The sequence below is a fragment of the Leptopilina boulardi genome, unplaced genomic scaffold, assembly GCF_019393585.1.
Source record: "Leptopilina boulardi isolate dan_hultmark-lab unplaced genomic scaffold, ZJU_Lbou_2.1 LbouV2_112, whole genome shotgun sequence".
In the NCBI taxonomy this organism is placed as follows: domain Eukaryota; kingdom Metazoa; phylum Arthropoda; class Insecta; order Hymenoptera; family Figitidae; genus Leptopilina; species Leptopilina boulardi.
This window is the reverse complement of record NW_026137655.1, coordinates 2749005-2768123: the sequence shown is the minus strand read 5'-3', so window position 1 is coordinate 2768123 and position 19119 is coordinate 2749005. Positions and strand designations below refer to the sequence as shown.

At 26.3% G+C, this 19119-nt stretch overlaps 4 protein-coding genes and 4 long non-coding RNA genes across 9 annotated transcripts; all 8 read left to right on the top strand.

Annotated features, from left to right (window-relative positions):
- Positions 1-194: 194 nt before the first annotated feature.
- LOC127280919 (glucose dehydrogenase [FAD, quinone]-like) lies at positions 195-2562 on the top strand. Its single transcript, XM_051304321.1, has 6 exons — positions 195-290; positions 401-520; positions 618-719; positions 794-946; positions 1008-1160; positions 1315-2562. The coding sequence occupies exons 1-6, from the start codon at positions 243-245 to the stop codon at positions 2560-2562; spliced, it is 1824 nt and encodes a 607-aa protein (XP_051160278.1). The 5' UTR covers positions 195-242.
- Positions 2563-2907: 345 nt separating this feature from the next.
- Positions 2908-5380, top strand: LOC127278458 (glucose dehydrogenase [FAD, quinone]-like). The gene is made up of 6 exons (XM_051300195.1): positions 2908-3009; positions 3068-3184; positions 3271-3372; positions 3451-3603; positions 3714-3866; positions 3938-5380. The coding sequence occupies exons 1-6, from the start codon at positions 2962-2964 to the stop codon at positions 5183-5185; spliced, it is 1821 nt and encodes a 606-aa protein (XP_051156152.1). The 5' UTR covers positions 2908-2961; the 3' UTR covers positions 5186-5380.
- A 224-nt stretch (positions 5381-5604) lies between these two features.
- Positions 5605-8055, top strand: LOC127278440 (glucose dehydrogenase [FAD, quinone]-like). The gene is made up of 6 exons (XM_051300173.1): positions 5605-5738; positions 5875-5994; positions 6061-6162; positions 6238-6390; positions 6461-6613; positions 6744-8055. The coding sequence occupies exons 1-6, from the start codon at positions 5691-5693 to the stop codon at positions 7998-8000; spliced, it is 1833 nt and encodes a 610-aa protein (XP_051156130.1). The 5' UTR covers positions 5605-5690; the 3' UTR covers positions 8001-8055.
- A 130-nt stretch (positions 8056-8185) lies between these two features.
- Positions 8186-10645, top strand: LOC127278448 (glucose dehydrogenase [FAD, quinone]-like). Its single transcript, XM_051300185.1, has 6 exons — positions 8186-8302; positions 8486-8605; positions 8697-8798; positions 8874-9032; positions 9106-9258; positions 9344-10645. Exons 1-6 carry the CDS (start codon positions 8255-8257, stop codon positions 10583-10585), a joined length of 1824 nt encoding a protein of 607 aa, XP_051156142.1. The 5' UTR covers positions 8186-8254; the 3' UTR covers positions 10586-10645.
- Positions 10646-11010: 365 nt separating this feature from the next.
- Positions 11011-11864, top strand: LOC127278622 (uncharacterized). Its single transcript, XR_007842517.1, has 2 exons — positions 11011-11297; positions 11618-11864. It is a non-coding gene; the product is annotated as an uncharacterized LOC127278622 (long non-coding RNA).
- A 2605-nt stretch (positions 11865-14469) lies between these two features.
- LOC127279681 (uncharacterized) lies at positions 14470-15470 on the top strand. Its single transcript, XR_007842667.1, has 3 exons — positions 14470-14588; positions 14880-14999; positions 15127-15470. It is a non-coding gene; the product is annotated as an uncharacterized LOC127279681 (long non-coding RNA).
- Positions 15471-15930: 460 nt separating this feature from the next.
- LOC127278081 (uncharacterized) lies at positions 15931-16910 on the top strand. 2 transcript variants are annotated; one of them, XR_007842445.1, is made up of 4 exons: positions 15931-15949; positions 16268-16368; positions 16524-16642; positions 16755-16910. It is a non-coding gene; the product is annotated as an uncharacterized LOC127278081 (long non-coding RNA). The 2 variants fall into 2 exon arrangements; XR_007842444.1 differs by lacking the exon at positions 15931-15949 and adding an exon at positions 16129-16147.
- Positions 16911-17471: 561 nt separating this feature from the next.
- LOC127281575 (uncharacterized) lies at positions 17472-18481 on the top strand. The gene is made up of 3 exons (XR_007843059.1): positions 17472-17612; positions 17710-17900; positions 18113-18481. It is a non-coding gene; the product is annotated as an uncharacterized LOC127281575 (long non-coding RNA).
- Positions 18482-19119: the final 638 nt, after the last annotated feature.

Sequence of the window (19119 nt, the reverse complement as noted above, 5' to 3'; positions counted from 1 at the left end):
TCAAACATACTTTAAAGTAGTGACCAATAACTTGGAAATATTATTATACATGTAAATTAATAAGGAAGTGAAAATCGAATATTAGAAAATATAATTCAAAATATATATTGTAAATGATATGAGTTATCGGTCCAAATTTAAAAAAATTATTTAAACCACTGAGAATTTAAATAATGGCTTTTTATATTGACTTAATATAATTACTTCAAAAAGTGAGTCGTTAAAATTTACAAAGCAATAGTATGTTATTATTTAATATCTTTTCTTTGCTTTTTATTCTTTATAATCAAGTAAGTAAATACAAAGAAATTTCTTTAATTAATTTTAATTGTTTAAAAAAATATTTTTAAAAATTGACATTCAATAATTTGATTCAATACTTGGTTTTCAACTGAATTAGGCATATTGGATATCATCTCTTCTGCCGCAAAAATATATTTCCTCTTTAACATGCAACTTAACTTATACAACGTTATTATCAACATTTAAGCAACTAAATCCAGATGAAAATATTCTACAGGTAAATCGAAAATTAAAAATCCGAAAAATAACATTGAAATAATAATTTTGAGAATATATACAAATAATAAAAAAAAAATTATTTCATATGTTTTTAGAAACTAGAAAAAATACCAGAAGATGTTGATTTTATTATAGTTGGGGCAGGATCAGCAGGATGTGTCCTCGCCAATCGATTATCAGAAAACAAAAGTTGGAATGTAGATATCAAATTTAAATTAAACAAAACAAAATTTAAAAACGAAACACGTATAATTTTCATAATTTTCTATAGGTAATTTTAATTGAAGAAGGTGGAGAGGAGCCTTTAATAGCCAGTATACCAGCATCACTTCCAGCTCTTGAAAAAATTAGTCGACATTATCAAACCATATCAGATGGAAATTTTTGTTTGGCAAACAATGGATGTAATTACATTTCGGGAAAGGTAACTATTTAATAAAGTAAAAATTTAATTAATTTGAATTTAATAATATTTTTTTGACAAGGTAATGGGTGGAACAAGTAGCATAAACGGCATGTTGTATGTGAGAGGTAACAAAGAAGATTTTGACAATTGGGCAAAAATGGGAAATCCAGGTTGGAGGTATGAAGAAGTATTGCCTTACTTCATTAAATCAGAAGACAATAGGGATAAAGATGTAAGTGATAACAAATAAACCGAATGATAAAATCATCTTTAATTATAATTAGTTAGAAATATTAAAGATATTTATATAAATAAGGATTTATAATTTTATATCTAACAATAAAAATACTAACTTCAGGTCCTAAAAAAATCCTTTTAATTTTTAGATTGTAAGAGAAAATCCCGGATATCATGGAATCGGAGGCTATCAGTCATTAGAAAGATTATCATACAAAGACCCAATTGCAAATAATCTTCTCAAAGCTTTACGAGAGATTGGCTATAATGACACAGACTTGAATGGAGCCAATCAAATAGGATCAATGCACGCTCAAGCAATTGCGAAAGATGGTTCAAGAGCAAGTGCAAATGTTGCCTTCATTAGACCAATTAGAGAAAAGCGTTCAAACTTATTAATCAGAACTAATGCTCGAGTAATCAAAATTATAATTGATACAGAAACAAAAAGAGCCATTGGTGTAGAATTTATATCAACAAAAACCGGAGCTACAAAAGTGGTAATGGCAAGGAAGGAAGTGATTGTATCCGCAGGTACCATTGAATCAGCAAAATTATTAATGATCTCTGGAATAGGTCCTCGGGATGAACTCCAAAAACACAATATTAACGTCGTACAAAATTCACCCGTTGGACAAAATCTACAGGATCATGTAACATTCATGGGAATTCGCTACAAACTACAAGAAGGTGAATTTTTATACAATCCTGATTGTGCAATAAGACAATTACATTTAAACGAGTATTTAAAATTCAAAAATGGTCCATTTTCATCAGTGGGCATACCTCATGCAACTGCATTTTTACAATCTCACCTTGTACCAAATTCATCTGCTCCAGACATACAGTTCATATTTCTACCTAATACTACATCAACTGATAGTTGCATGTACTACAATAGTTTCTATCAAAAAATAATTTTATTATCTCCCAAGAGTAGAGGCTACGTGAAACTCAATGAATCCGATCCATTTTGGGGAAATCCTGTAATCAATTTTAAATATTTTTCCGATAGTTCAGATTTGGAACGAATAATTAAAGGAAATCAAATAGGATTAAAATTGATAAATACAACAGCAGTGGGAGAAAGTATTTTTAAATTTGATACAACTCCTCTAACAAATTGTGAACAATATGAATTTAATACGGAAAATTATTGGCGATGTTCAGCGGTGAATTACACAACATCATTGTATCATTCATCTGGAACTTGTAAAATGGGTCCAAGGAATGATTCTGAAGCTGTTGTTGATGCGAGATTACGAGTTTATGGAATTAAAAGTTTACGAGTGGCTGACGCTTCAATTATGCCATTTGTAACAAGAGCAAATTTACATGCTACAATTATGATGATTGCCGAGAAAGCTGGCGCTATGATTAAAGAAGACTGGACTTAGTTTTTATTTCTTCTTGAACAAATACTTATATTTATTTATTCTAAAGTATTAAAAATACGTTCTAAAAAATTATTCCTAATTATTTTGAATAAAAACAAAAATATTAATTTTCAAAATATAAAATTAATAATGATAAAAATTCTGAATTGTTTTCGGAAACAAAAAACTTTATTTTTGTTGTGATAATTTTTTATTCTTCTATAATTTTCATGAATCTGGAAAATAATGCACTTCGGAATTGTAAATTAGACTAGTTTTTTTAAAGTAGAATAAATTATAAATTATAAAGAATAATTCTTACCATATCTAAAAATTTAAATATGACTTTTTATAAGCTGACTTAATATGATTACATGAAAAAAAGTTAGTTAAAATTTAAAATTGATATATAGAAGCAAAATGTTGTTGTTTAATATTTTTTCTTTTCTCTTTATTCTTTATAATCAGGTAAGTGTTTGGAGGGATAAAATATGTTTCACAATTACTAAAAAATTTTTATCTTTAGGCAAATTGGTTATCGTCTCTTTTAACTGAGAAGTATATTTCCTCAACATGTAACTTATCTTACACTACATTATTATCAAAGTTTAAGCAACTAAATCCAGATGAAAATATTCTACAGGTAATAAATACGTATAACAAAAACTAATAAAATTAAAGTATTTCAAAAAATTGTATGAAATATAAAACTTGTAAATATTTTTCCAGAAATTAGAAAAAGTACCAGAAGATGTTGATTTTATTGTAGTAGGAGCAGGAACTGCGGGATGCATCCTCGCCAATCGATTGTCAGAAAACAAAAGTTGGAGTGTAGATACATATTAAATGATACATTTTTTTCTAAAATAACTTTGAATCACTTGAGGAGAATTTGGAAATTTTTTATAGGTGCTTTTACTCGAAGAAGGCGGAGAGGAACCATTAATAGCCAGTATACCAGCATCACTACCGGCTCTTGTAGAAATTAGCCGATATTATAAAACCTTATCAGATGAAAATTCTTGTTTGGCAAACAATGGATGTCTTTACATTTCGGGGAAAGTAACTAATAAAATGTTTATTTATTAAAGATTAATTAGAGCAAACAAAATAGATCAATAGAATTGTAAAAGAGATTTTATTCTTCAGATAAACTATATATTTCTGCTTAGGTAATGGGTGGAACGAGTAGTATTAACGGTATGATGTATGTCAGGGGTACCAAAGAAGATTTTAATACTTGGGACAAATTAGGAAATCCAGGCTGGAATTTTAATGATGTATTACCGTTTTTTATAAAATCAGAAGAGAATAGAAATAAAGATGTGAGTACCAACTAATAAAATTAGAAACAAGAACTTCTAGCTATTTGTTAAAAAAAAATTATGTCATTTAGATTGTAAAACTGAATCCCGGATATCATGGAACTGATGGCTACCAATCAATACAAAGATTACCATACGAAGACCCAATATCAACTACTCTTCTCAAAGCCTTACGAGAAATTGGACTTAATGATACAGATTTTAACGGAGCAAATCAAATCGGATCAATGCGAGCGCAAGCAACATCAAAAGACGGTACAAGAGCAAGTACAAATGTTGCTTTTCTTCGACCAATCAGAAAAAAGCGATCAAACTTATTGATCAGAACTAATTCTCGAGTAATGAAAATTATGATCGATACGGAAACAAAAAGAGCAATTGGTGTAGAATTTACATCAACAAAAACAGGAGCCACAAAAGTGGTAATGGCAAGAAAGGAAGTGATTTTATCTGCAGGTACCATTGAATCAGCAAAATTATTAATGCTCTCTGGAATAGGTCCTCGGGATGAACTCCAAAAACACAATATTAACGTCGTACAAAATTCACCCGTTGGACAAAATCTACAGGATCATGTAACATTCATGGGAATTCGCTACAAACTACAAGGAGGTGAATTTTTATACAATCCTGATTGTGCAACAAGACAATTACATTTAAACGAGTATTTAAAATTCAAAAATGGTCCATTTTCATCAGTAGGTGTAATACATTCTACAGCATTTTTACAATCACACCTCGAACCAAATTCAACCGCTCCAAACATACAGTTTTTATTTCAGTCAAACGCCACTTCACCCGACAGTTGTATGTACTACAATAATTTTTATCTAAGAGTAGTTTTATTATCTCCCAAGAGTAGAGGCTACGTGAAACTCAATGAAACTGATCCATTTATGGGAAATCCTATAATTAATTTTAATTTTTTCTCGAATAGTTCCGATTTGGAAGAATTAATAGAAGGTACTCGACTAGGATTAAAGTTAGCAAATACAACAGCAGTAAAAGAAAGTATTTTCAAGTTTGATTCAACTCCTCTAACTGGTTGTGAACAATATGAATTTAATACGGAAAATTATTGGCGGTGCAGTGCGGCACAATACACTGTATCTTTGTATCATTCATCTGGAACTTGTAAAATGGGTCCAAGGAATGACTCTGAAGCTGTTGTCGATGCGAGATTACGAGTTTATGGAATTAAAGGTTTACGAGTTGCTGATGCATCAATTATGCCATTAATAACAAGAGCAAATCCACATGCTACAATTATGATGATTGCCGAGAAGGCTGGCGCTATGATCAAAGAAGACTGGATTTAATTTTTATTTTTATCTGAACAAATATTTTGTTTCTCTTAAATTATAATTTATCTTTTATATTCCATTGAATGCTATTTATTAATTTACACATTAGTTATATGTAATTAATAATATAAATTCAATACAGATAAGCTTCTGAAATTACAATATTGTACGTTAAACAAATTTTAATAAAGAGAAGAAGATTGAAACTTATTAAGACCATTCCATTTTTTAGTCATAGATTTTTTTAATTTAGAATGTGCATAAGAATTTTTTTTTATCAGACACGTGAAACTGTACTTTTCATTTCATTGCATTAATTTCAATCATTCTGGGAAATAATTTATTTCGGAATATTTAGATTAGTTAAAATAATTTTTTGAAATAGTAGAATGATTTAACTGACTAAATTAAAGCATAATTCTTACTACATGTAAAAATTTAAATGTTATTATTAACGCTGACTTTTACTGTAAAGAAGAAATAAATGACAGTTGAAATTTAAAATTGATAAGAAAGCAATATGTTGTTGTTTAATATTTTTTCATTGCTGTTTATTCTTTATAATCAAGTACGTTAAAGAAATACTTTTCAAAAAAAATTATCTATAATAATAATGATGATATCGAGTGATAAATTCAAAATAATATTAATTATCTATATTTGTTTTTTAAAGTCGCTTTTCTAATACTAATTTTCTGAATTAGGCATCATGGATAACATCAATATTATCGAGTCATTATGTTTCGTCAGTAGCATGCAATTTGACTTTCACAGGATTAATATCACTTTTCTCTCATCTAAGTCCAGACGAATATCTTTTACAGGCATGTAATTTAATTGTTAATTAAAGAGATGATTATCAACCATCTAAATAATTTTTAAATTTTTAGCGATGGCGAAAGGTACCAGAAGAGGTCGATTTTATTATAATAGGAGCAGGATCCGCTGGCTGCGTCCTTGGAAATCGATTGTCAGAAAATAAAAAATGGAGTGTAAATAAATATTGAATAGTGTGTTCACTAGAAATAATATAAATTAAAATTAAATAATTATTATAATTAAAATAGGTACTTTTGCTTGAAGAAGGTGGAGAGGAACCTTTAATGGCCAGTATACCAGCATATTATTTAGCTCTAAAAAATCTACAAATTATTCGAGCTTACAAAACTGTGAATGATAGTGAATCTTGTCTGAATGGATGTTTTTTGATTAGTGGCAAAGTAATGAATTAACAAGTAATGTTTACAAATCATTGTATCTCAATATTTTAATAATAATTTTTGATATTAGGTAATGGGTGGAACAAGTAGCATAAACGGAATGATGTACGTTAGAGGTAACAAAGAAGATTACGACAACTGGGCTCGTTTAGGAAATCTAGGCTGGAGTTTTAATGATGTATTACCGTTTTTTATAAAATCAGAAGACAACAGGGACAAAGATGTGAGTATTAATACGAAACACAGGAAAAAATATTAATTCGAATCCCAATTAAAATTGATTCAAATATAAAATTCAAATATTTGTATGATGATTCATTTTATAAAGGTATAAAATTTTAATTTATTTCCAGATCGTAAAATCACATCCAGGCTATCATGGAACTGGAGGATATTTGTCAGTTCAAAGAATGCCCTATATAGATCCACCAGCAAAAATTTTACTTCAAGCACTACAAGAAATTGGCTACAATGGTACGGATTTCAATGGGGAAAATCAAATTGGATCAATGCAAGTGCAAGCAACATCAAAAGATGGCTCTCGTATGAGTGCAAATGCTGCCTTCATTCGACCAATAAGAGAAAAACGACGAAATTTATTTATCAGAACTAATTCCCGGGTGGTGAAAATCATTATTGATACAGAAACAAAAAGAGCCATTGGTGTGGAATTTATATCAACAAAAACAGGAGCATCTCGAATTGTGATGGCAAAAAAAGAAATTATTGTATCTGCAGGTGCCCTAGAATCTCCAAGATTATTAATGCTATCTGGAATAGGTCCAGCGGATGAACTCCAAAAAAATGGTATTAACATCGTACAAAATTTATCCGTTGGACAAAATCTTCATGATCATGTATCCTTTTATGGAATTCATTATCAAATACCTGGACTAACAGAAAATCCAAGTTGTCTGACAAGACAAACTCACTTGAATCAGTACATGAAATTTAAAAATGGTCCACTTGCCTCCGTAGGTGTTAGTCACATTGTTGTATTTGGACAATCAAATTTTTCACAAAATTCAACATTATCAGATATAACAATAGCATTTTCTCCCAATACAACTGCAATTGATGGTTCCATTTATTACAATAATTATCATCAAGGATCATTTTTATTAACACCAAAAAGTAGAGGTTACGTAAAACTGAATGCAACTGATCCAATTTGGGGAAATCCAATAATTAATCCCAGATATTTATCAGACGAGTCAGACATGAATCTTTTATTGGAAACACCTAAAATTGGTATACAATTAAATAATACAAGAGCATTTAGGGAAAATTATATCAAACTTGATGAAACACTATTAGCAGGTTGTGAAAATTTTCAATATAATACTAATGATTATTGGCGATGCACGGCAAGAAGATACACGCAGAACTATTTTCACTATGTTGGAACTTGTAAAATGGGTCCAAGGAATGATTCGGAAGCTGTTGTTGATTCTAGATTACGTGTTTATGGAATTAGAGGCTTAAGAGTTGTTGATGCTTCTATAATGCCAGTTATACCTCGTGCAAATACAAATGCACCAACAATTATGATTGCCGAAAAAGCTAGCTCAATGATCAAAGAAGACTGGGTGTTAATAAATAATTTGTAATTCAGTAAATTATTGTCAATAAATCTTATATAAAAAAGATTTAAATTTTCATAACTCTATAATTAAATTCGGAATTTATAGTTCAAATTTTTTGTAAGCGCAGTGAGCTATTTGACTAGTAAATAATGTAACTATTAAAATTTATTTAATTTATATTTACGTCAACAATTAAAAATTCTAATATGTTTTTTTAATGCTTATACTAAAAACGTAAATGAAAGTCAGTTGCTATTCAATATTAGTATAGAAGCATTATGTTTTTGTTAAATATATTTTCTTTGCTTTTTATTCTTTATAATCAAGTAAGTAAATAAAGAAATGAGATATAAAATTCTTTAAAATGCAATTATCGTTTTGAAAATTGTAATTATTTTCTTTAAGTTTTTTTAATATAATTTACTTTAAAATACCACTGGTTTTTATCGCCTAATATCTTTAAAACTTTGAATTACTTTTGTTCAAAACTTAATTTCCATCTGAATTAGGCACATTGGTTATCGTCTCTTCTGACGGAGCAGTATGTTTCCTCTTTAGCATGCAACTTAACTCATACTACAATATTATCAATGATTAAGAATTTCAATCCAGATGAAAATATTCTACAGGTAAATGTAAAATAAAAAAAATCCTGAAAAATAACTTTGCAATAATTCACAGAATTTACAAGCAATAAGAAATTTTATTTTATGTTTTTAGAAACTAAAAAAAGTACCAGAAGAGGTTGATTTTATTGTAGTTGGAGCAGGATCAGCTGGATGTGTCCTTGCCAGTCGATTATCAGAAAACAAAAGTTGGAGTGTAGATATAAATTTTAAATGACAATTTCTAAAAATAATTCATGGAAAAATTGAAGAAATAAAATTTTCTTAATAGGTACTTTTGCTCGAAGAAGGTGGAGAGGAACCTTTAATAGCCAGTATACCAGCATATTACCTAACTAATATAAATTTACCATTTGCTAAACATTATAAAACAGTGACAAATGGCGAATTTTGTTTAGCAAATAATGGATGTTTGTGGCTTGCTGGCAGAGTAATTAACAACAGTAGTTTATTTTGAAATCGAAAGTATTTTTTTGCTTTATTCTAAATAAATTTTTTATCAGGTAATGGGTGGTTCAAGTTCGATAAATGGAATGATATACGTCAGAGGTAATAAAGATGATTATAACAACTGGGCCAGTTTAGGAAATTCAGGTTGGAGTTTTAATGACGTATTACCTTTTTTTATAAAATCAGAGGACAATAGAGATGAAGATGTGAGTAGCACAAAAATTAGATATTACCGAAAATAATTATTTTAGAAAACAATTTACAGATTATAAATCTTGGTTTTATTTCCAGATCGTAAAATTAAATCCAGGTTATCATGGAACTGGAGGATATCAATCAATTCAAAGAATGCCCTATGTGGATAAAACTTCAAGACTTATTCTTAGAGCTTTTAGAGAGCTTGGTTACAATAATACAGATTTTAATGGGGCAAATCAATTCGGATCAATGCAAATGCAATCAACATCAAAAGATGGTTCACGAGCAAGTACAAATGTTGCTTTTCTTCGACCAATAAGAGAGAAGCGATTAAACTTATTAATAAGAACTAATGCTCGAGTAATGAAAATTATGATCGATACGGAAACAAAAAGAGCAATTGGTGTAGAATTTATATCAACAAAAACAGGAGCCACAAAAGTGGTGATGGCAAGAAAGGAAGTGATTTTATCTGCAGGTACCATTGAATCTGCAAAATTATTAATGCTCTCTGGAATAGGTCCTCAGGATGAACTTCAAAAACACGGTATTAACGTCGTACAAAATTTATCCGTTGGACAAAATCTTCACGATCATGTGTCCTTCGTGGGAATTAATTACCAAATTAGAGAATTAACGAAGTATCCAAATTGTTTAACACGTCAGTTACATTTAAACGAATATCTAAAATTCAAGAAAGGCCCACTTGCTTCTGTAAATCCTAGTCATACCAGTGCTTTCGTCCAAACTGAAAGTGAACAAAATTCATCAGCTCCTAATATAATGATAGAGTTCGTTCCAAAGGCATTTGACATTAATTCACCCCTTTATTACAATGATTTTCTCCAAGGACCAAATTTGATGGCACCGAGAAGTAGAGGTTTCCTTAAACTAAATGAAACCGATCCTGTATGGGGCGATCCGATAATTAATCCTGGATATTTTTCAAATGAAATAGACATGAATCAATTAATGGAGGGAATTCGTATTTGCTTGAAAATAATGAATACGACAGCATTTAGGGATAATAATATTGTTATTAATGAAACACCTTTGGCAGGTTGTGAGCAATTTCAATTCAATAGTAATGATTATTGGCAATGTTTGGCTAGGCGAAACACGCAACCGTACTATCATTATGTTGGAACTTGTAAAATGGGTCCAAAGAATGATTCGAATGCTGTGGTGGATTCTAGACTACGCGTTTATGGAATTAGAGGTTTGCGCGTTGTTGATGCTTCTATAATGCCAGTTATACCTAGAGCGAATACAAATGGACCAACAATTATGATTGCTGAAAAGGCCAGTTCGATGATCAGAGAAGACTGGATGTGATTTTAATTTTTTCATAAAAAATTTGTTAATTTATATTAATGTTTTCGCAGTGAATTTATAACAATAAAAATTACCTACTTTTAACGAAAATGTAATTTTTTTTGCCAAACAATAAATAAATAAATTTTTTAAAAATATTTAACAATTTTTTCTTTCTTAAGTTGCTGATTGCGTTTTTAATCTACTCTTTAAATTTGTATTAGTATCTGACTTTTTGATATATATTAATTAATTTTTAATAATTAAATAATTAGAAAAAAATAAGTTTATATAATTAAATTTTGCCTTATTTAAAAATTTATAAAATAAAAAAAGTTTTTCCTGACCATGCTAGGATGAAATGTATTATGCAGATGAAAATGATAATAAGGGGTTATGCAAAATGAAGTCTTATCATTCTAATCAAGTTGATTACATTCTTTTTTGTTACAATTCCCATGACGTCGAATATGTGAGGGCATTTTATGAAATATAATTTATGTTTTATAAATAGAAATAGAATGATAAAGTGACTTTTAAAATTATAATAAATTATACATGTGTTACGTAACAAAAATGCCTAGATATTTTTAATTTTAAGCAAGGTCTTTTTGAAAATGGGTATTTGATATCATATAAAGGACAGTGTCAAATTCATACCCTTAGGTAATTTCTGTCAACATGCCGCCAGGTTGGGAACCAGTTGAACTTTTCATTGTCTTTGTTATTTCATGTAAGTATTCACTGATTGAAAATAATTATCAAAATTTTATACAAGTTTTTTTTTTAAATTAGAAATAATAAAAAGCGTAATTTTTATTTCTGAAATTAATTCTATAAGAACTTGTATAAAATTTAGTATAACTACATACAAATTTTATAAATATTAGTAAATGATCCTTAAAGCTGTAAAAGGATGAATTCATACAAGTCTTTTAAAATTTTTTAAAATAACTTTTTAAATATAATAATAATTTTTTTAGTGTTAAAGATTTATTTTACATCATCGCAAAATAAATTGCTATCTTTCTAAAATAAATTTTTCTTTTACAGTTATTGCTAACAATATCAACGGGATTATACAAATGCTTCAAAAATTCTCACCCCTTGGTCAAGCCATTGGAGGTGGTGCTATTCCTGGATTGCCAATTGGATGACATTTATAATACTACAAATACTTTCTGCAGCAGTTACAATTAATATTGCATCGACATTGCTTAGTTATATTATATTACTTGTAATAAAAGTATTAATAATGGAAAAAATAAAATAGATCTTCAAAATGTCTAATTATACTAAATCTTTGTATATAAAAATTATTTTCTTTCCACCTTCTTTCAAAACCAAAATTTTTTTTTAAAACTTTATAATTTTTAAGATTAGGGATTAAAATTTGGTAATTTATATGTTTTTCTGTAAAACTTTTTTGTGAAAAGAAAAGGAGGATGTAATTAATAAAAAGCGTTAAAATTCCAAAAGTTTTTGAAAATTGTCAAAAGTAGTTTCTTAAAATTTGTATGTATTTTGCATTTTTTTGTAGAACATTTTGAGATTCGAAACAACTCTCTAAATCTGAATCAGTGGCTCTATTCTCGCGACTTTAATCAGTGAATTTTCACTGAAGATCAGTTAAAATTCACTGATTAAAATTGCGAGAATAGAGCCACTGATTCTCAGACAAATTTCACTGATTCAGTTTTAGAGAGAAATGAATAATTAAAAACTCTGATACTTCTATGAATACTAAAATATTAATTTTTTGGGAACTTTGAGAATTTGCGTATGATTGAGCGATTTAAGTTTAGAAATAACTATTCGATTTATTTTTTGTAGAGAATTTTTGAGTTCATAAAAAAGCGCTCCATACGTCAATAGGAAAAATTTATAAATAAAATCCTGATATCTTTAAAAATGCCCGAATTATAAATATTTTGGAAATTCTTTTTTGGACGTTTTGTATTGAGGACAATTGTTTCAAAAACTATTATTTAATAGTACTTTTGAAGAAAAAACTAGTTAAAATTCCAATATACCTAGCAAATCCGAAATTAACATTTTTTTGAAACTTAGGGAATCTATACTTTTAAAGTTTATGAATTAAAACGAGTTTTTCGTAATTTTTTATAGAATACTTTCGGACAAGAAAACTAACACTAAAATCCTGATATCTCTAAAAAATCTAAGAATCACATTTTTTTTTGAAAACTTTGAGAATGTGTATACTCAAATGTGTACATCACTAGAATTCAGTATAGAAAATATGAATTTTTTATTATTTAAATTTTCAAGTTCAATATCATTTTATGGTATCTCATTTAATATGTTTTTTGCATAAATGGCACAGAATATGCAGTGACTTGTAAATTAACTAATTAACACGAATTATCTATATTATGTAATAAAAATGCATAGATATATTAAATATCATATAATGTTTATGAATTTTTGATTATGCGAATGACAATATAAAGGACAGTCACAAATCGATGCCCTTAATATCTGCAAACATGCCGCCTGGTTGGGAACCACTTGAAATGTTACTTCTTTTCATTTTTTCTTGTAAGTATTACAAATTAATTACTTTATTTAATATATAATATAATATATTTTTACTGTAATATAAAAAATAAATTTTTCTGTACTTTTAAGATGTTATTAAAATTTTGCATCGCGGAAATAAATAAATATTTCTTTTAAATAAATCATATTTGTAATAAATAAAAATTTTTGTGCTGAACAAATATTTATTTGAAACAAATAAATAGTTATTTAGCCTCTGAGAATAATATATTTTTATTTAATACAAATAAATTATATTTTGTTCAAATAAAAAATATCTCTTGTTATATTAGAGATATTTTTTTATATTAATTGTTCCATCATTAAATTAATTTTCTTTTTATACAGTTCTTATGAATGGAATTACAAAACTGCTTCAAAACTTGAATCCAATTACTCAAGCGATTCAAGGTGCAGCTGGACCTCTACCTGGATTTCCGATAGGATGACAATTGTTACAATGCGATAAATATTTTTCAGTTTAGTTACAATTAATATTGCATCAGTAATTAAGTTTTATAATATTAGTTGTAATTGAAGTATACTAATATTTGACTGTAAACGTTCTTTCTGTTAACATCTATATGTCTATAAAAATGCACCAGAGGGTGAAAAAAATAAAATAAATTTTAATTATTTTAATATTGTATCTACTTTTTTTCGTTAGAAAATCTATTTACATTTCTTTCATAATGAAAAATTATTTCTTTAATAAATTAATTATTAGCCCTAAATTTTTATTCAAGAGTTTTTTTTGTAAAAAATGTGAAGAAGAAAATTAATTTCGTTATTAAACACTAAAATTTATTTTCTACTTTAAAATAATCATGTTTATTGACCATATCTTAAATATTACTGTTTTTTAATAATAACATGAAAGATAATTTCTTTCTATTAAATTTTTATAATTAAAAATATTTACCTATTGATTATTTATTATTATTTATTTATCTAATTATTTAAAAACCAGTATTCCAATATTGATGTTTAATTTTAAAAAAATAAATTATATTTTAATTGAAATAAAATTCCGAAGATATGATTATATTATATTTCTCATAAAAATATAAAAAGAATTTTATTTTTAATGAATACAATGTATGAGGAAGTACTATTATTGGACTATTCAAATTATTGTTCGTCATTCTAATTTCGTAGTATAATATTTTGTTGTTAAAATCCTCTATGTAATTTTATGAAATATTCAATTTCTCAGGAAACTCAATATATATATATAAATAATATATTTTTGTTAAAATGACTTTTAAATTAACAAATTACAATATGTTATCTTACTAATGTAACAAACATGCCCAGTTATCTTGAATCTATATATTGTTTATGAATTTTTGATGATGACAAAAACAGTATATAAACGACAGAGTTTAGATCACATCATCAATTCATTTCAACATGCCGACTCCAGAGCAAGATTTCCTCATTTTACTCACCTTCGCTTTTAATTGTAAGTATAAAAAAATTATTTTATATTATTAAAAATATTAAATATTATTATCACTTGCATTTGAATTATTTGAATTAAAAAAATTGCCAATACAGTAGAACCTTGTTAAATTGGAAGTTCAAAGAAAATACTTAATTTAATCTAACGAGGTTCGAATGTATATAAAGAAATTAAATATTGAGGCACTTTAGACAAAGAATATCTTAATCTTGGAGTTTTAATTTCGTCTCAAAGTACTTAGAGATAATGTAAATTTTCCTTTTCTAACTGATTTTAATTTTTCTTTTATAGTTATTGTGAACAATCTTGGAGGCATTATAAAAATGCTCCAAGGTATCACCCCTATTGCCCATGCTCTTAATCCTGCCGCGAATCCTCTAGCTGCCGGGCTGCTTGGATAACAGTAAACAGGTATATACTCCTAATATATTCATTAAAAATAAAATTCTTCCAATTTTTTTTTTAAATTTTAATTAAAAATTTCTTTTTTAATTCTTTATAAGGATAATAATTTACTGATACTAATACTATTTTGCAGATTTTTATTGTTTTGAAGGAAATAAGGAAATCATTTACAATAATCTTACCATGACAAAATAATGAAAGAAGAGTAAAAAAAAAGTGGATGAAATTATAAATAATGCACCATATTGAACTTTTGGAATTATTGATATCTTGAATTCAGAAATCGAAAATCATTTCAATACAATTAGTGGTGCTGACAAAAGATTCTATTCAATGGTACTTTGGATGAAAAGAAATGCAGATTATCATAAATGTTATGCCAATTATTTAATACAACGTAAATGTTCCTTCATAACGATAAAAATTGCTGTTCTCCAAGCAAAGTTAATAAATAAATACATAATATAAAATGAAAAATATACTCAAGTTCTTATTTATCTATCCTATTACTGAAACCGATATTTTAATGATCGATTCATCGTACTATAAATATATTTTTTTATATGATAATAAATTATATTTTTAATGTAAAGATATTCTTTATACATTTCATACAATGCTTTCGTATAATAAAATCAGATTATTTTTTATTTTACAGTCATAAAGAGAAAGTAAAACAAATTACAAAAATAACTTAATAAAATTAGAAAAATTGAATCTTTATGCGAATTATTTTCATAAGAATTATATAAAACTTATTTACTTAGAGTAGCTAAAACAGTCACTAAAATAGTTTATTAAGAAAATTTTTTTAACAATTTCAGGAAAATTTTCAAATTAAATTTTTTTATTCCTGCTTTTGATACCTATTTTATAATATAAGTAATATTTAATTTTTGAAATTATTGAAGAATAATTTTAACAGTTGCCACGATGATCATTTGATGTTAATTTTTGTACGTTAATGATTTATAAATTTTAGTATTTAATTTAAAAATTATTTTAAATAAATATTCTATTATTCAAGTCGAAATTGTAGATAACATTTTTTCGTTTCTTTTTTTCTATTAAAATTCTTAACTTCTAGTCGTAATGGTATTTCATGAGAAATTCAGTTTCATTTGACTGAAACTTGCACTTATAAATATAGTACAGTATGATAAAGTGTTTTTTAAAGTAGCAAATTAAAATTTACAATTTGATTTATGTAATATAATTTTCAAATATTTTAATTTACATATAATATCTATATGTGACTTTTCAAAATGGCAAAGGTAATATAAGGAAGCAGTCACAAATCAATTTTTCTTATTATTTGACAATATGCCGTCTTCTTTTGGATTACTTATGCTTTTAGTCACCTTCATCATAAAATGTATGTAAAAAAAAGTTATTTTAAGAATTTTATTAAAAATTTCATTCTTTTAAGTAGTTAAATAAAATAAAATTCACGAATTAATTTTCAACTTTTAGTAACAATTTTTGTGAAAGAAATAGAATGTGTCTAACTCTTTTTTTTTATTATTGTAGTTATTTTGGATCACATTGATGATGTAATTAGACTTCTTCAAAATATCGCCCCTATTGTTCGATCATTACGAAGTGGTAATGTTGGTCAAATTCTTGGTACTCAAAATGGGTAGTAATAGGTAAATTTTAATGATGATTTTAATTAATTTTAATGAATCAATTAATAGTTTAAAAAAATCTAATTCTTAAAAATTGTTATAAATAAATATATAAACAAATATTTATTCACAGATATAATTTGTCTTCAAGGGGTTACAATGGTTATTTATAAAAATCGTATCATGGCACACTAGTAATATATTTAGCAAAAGAAAATGGATGAATTTAAAATGGAAAGTTTCAGATCGACCTTTTAGAATTCATGTATAATAAAATAAGTTATAAAAATTTCTCTGTAAATCTTTTATATAACCTGTGCAATCTCTTTCCAACTGAATTGTTTTATAAATTAAGTCTATAAAATAGTATTATTTTTTATTGTCTCTTTCAAACGATTTTTTTTCTATATTTTTAAATTATACTTATAAACATTTTACTGGAATAGTTAAATAATTTTTTAAACAACAAAAGTTCTACTGAATTTCACAAATGCCTTTTTTGTATTTTTCCATATAATAAATTTAATAACTATTTGATAATTATGTAACAAATAAAATAATTGCACTATTTATTTACTATTTCTGATAGAAAGAAGTATCTTTATCAGTAATAAAAATAAAAATCAAAGAAATTACAAAATTCATCAAAAGAAAAGTTGAATAGAATTTTTTTTAGAAAAATTAAATCAAATTTTAAACTTTCTTTTCTTTGAAAAACAGAAAAAAAGTAAAGATATAATTAGAAAAAAATAAAGGATATTTGTTAATTCAGAGAATGACGTATATTTTTTTGTGTAATATATGTTATCGATATTATGCAAAAACGAATTGCAGGTACTACTCAACATTCACATATTTTTGATAATGCATTTCTGAATATGAGAATAGAAATATAAAAGGCGCTTCGAATTTAGTTCTCATTCATCGAAAAACATGATAATAATGGCGCTCCTTAATCTTGTCTTATTTCTTCTCACTACTATTTTACAAAGTAAGGGGCAAAAATTTATTTTTTTTATTCGATAAAATAATTTTTCATTTTTCGAATTATTTTAATTATATGTAAACATTTTTTTGTATTGTTTCAGATATACCAGGAGTAATGGAACCGCTAACTCAATTACTTCAAAGTCTTTTGCCAGTACTTCGAAGTCTACAGAGTTATTTAGAAAACTTGGGTTTAAACTTAAATAGTACTTCTACTGGTACAACTACCACTGCTGCACCGTCACTTTTACCACGCATAACTTTGCCTCGCGTTACCGGATAAAAAAATCAGGTATTTTTTAAAATTATTTTTATTATTTGTGACGCTCCACATTGAAAAGAGAAAAAAATTAATTTTCATCTTTGGTTACGCAAATCAAAATTATATAAATTTCGATGTTTTTCATTTTTACAGTATGGAGCGTCAAATTCAATAAAAAATTTGTCTTAGTTTCTATATTAGAATTTTATTATTAATTAATATTTTTTTTTACGATTTTTTAGGTTAGACCGTCATTCTTATATTTTTCGATCGCTAATGAAAACTGACAAATCTTAAACGATGGGAATTAAATTTAAACAATGAATTTAATAAAGAAGTTAAAATATTATAGATCAAAATCAAATAATACGAGATACAATTTATTCATCATTACTGAAGAAATTGAAATGATAAAAAATTCCAGTGAATGATTTTGCACATTCTTTTAAACAGTAAAAAGATATTTTAAATTAAGTCAATTGAAATACCTGTTCATAAAATTGACAATATAATACCATATGTTTAATATAATGTACCTATATTAAATATTGAAATTATATTAAAGACCAATATAATGTAAAAAGAAATAAAATTGAAGATATTAAAATAAATTGATTTTATTAATTAAATAAATTAGAATTAGATGAGACAACTATAATTTTTAAAGCAAAAAGTAGAAATAACTTGGACTATGCGAATAAAAAAATTTTATAATTATTATAATTTATTATATATATAAAAAAAAACCAGAAAATTTATTTCCTCATAGAGGAATTTTTACTCTAAATGATTAAAAAAAAACTATTTTCAAATTTTTATCTAAACATTATTTTTTTTATTTTAAAGTTTGGCGCTTTATGCGTCGCTCATAGTATATATCAAAATTATCTGAAGCATCTCTTCTGGTGCATCCTATACACTTGACAGTGCTATCTCTCTGTTAGAGGGATTTCACATGACGATAAGTTCAACGAGGTAAATATATTTCAAATATCAAAATCTATTCAATGATTTTCGTGATAGTCGTAAAGCAATCATTATATGATTGTCATATTTATCAGATAGGCATTTCTAGATTTAAAAATTTTTAGTTAAAAAAAAGTATTAAAAAAAATATTCCCTTTTTCAATTGTTAATGTTATTTTTAGAAACGTATAAATTATGACATTTACAATGTAACAAACAAAAATTTTAATAGTAAAAATGAAATTTAAATTTAAAAATTTGTTTAAATGGTAAATTTATTCTG

Bases quoted from the DNA above. Each gene is read 5' to 3' on its own strand.
- LOC127280919 (XM_051304321.1), top strand. From the start codon at position 243: ATGTTATTATTTAATATCTTTTCTTTGCTTTTTATTCTTTATAATCAA. The intron at 291-400 runs GTAAGTAAATAC...CAACTGAATTAG, and splicing joins TTTTTATTCTTTATAATCAA to GCATATTGGATATCATCTCT. The intron at 947-1,007 runs GTAACTATTTAA...TTTTTTGACAAG, and splicing joins GTAATTACATTTCGGGAAAG to GTAATGGGTGGAACAAGTAG.
- LOC127278458 (XM_051300195.1), top strand. From the start codon at position 2,962: ATGTTGTTGTTTAATATTTTTTCTTTTCTCTTTATTCTTTATAATCAG. The intron at 3,010-3,067 runs GTAAGTGTTTGG...TTTTATCTTTAG, and splicing joins TCTTTATTCTTTATAATCAG to GCAAATTGGTTATCGTCTCT. The intron at 3,373-3,450 runs GTAGATACATAT...AATTTTTTATAG, and splicing joins CAGAAAACAAAAGTTGGAGT to GTGCTTTTACTCGAAGAAGG.
- LOC127278440 (XM_051300173.1), top strand. From the start codon at position 5,691: ATGTTGTTGTTTAATATTTTTTCATTGCTGTTTATTCTTTATAATCAA. The intron at 5,739-5,874 runs GTACGTTAAAGA...TTTCTGAATTAG, and splicing joins TGTTTATTCTTTATAATCAA to GCATCATGGATAACATCAAT. The intron at 6,391-6,460 runs GTAATGAATTAA...TTTTGATATTAG, and splicing joins GTTTTTTGATTAGTGGCAAA to GTAATGGGTGGAACAAGTAG.
- LOC127278448 (XM_051300185.1), top strand. From the start codon at position 8,255: ATGTTTTTGTTAAATATATTTTCTTTGCTTTTTATTCTTTATAATCAA. The intron at 8,799-8,873 runs GTAGATATAAAT...TTTTCTTAATAG, and splicing joins CAGAAAACAAAAGTTGGAGT to GTACTTTTGCTCGAAGAAGG. The intron at 9,259-9,343 runs GTGAGTAGCACA...TTTTATTTCCAG, and splicing joins AGGACAATAGAGATGAAGAT to ATCGTAAAATTAAATCCAGG.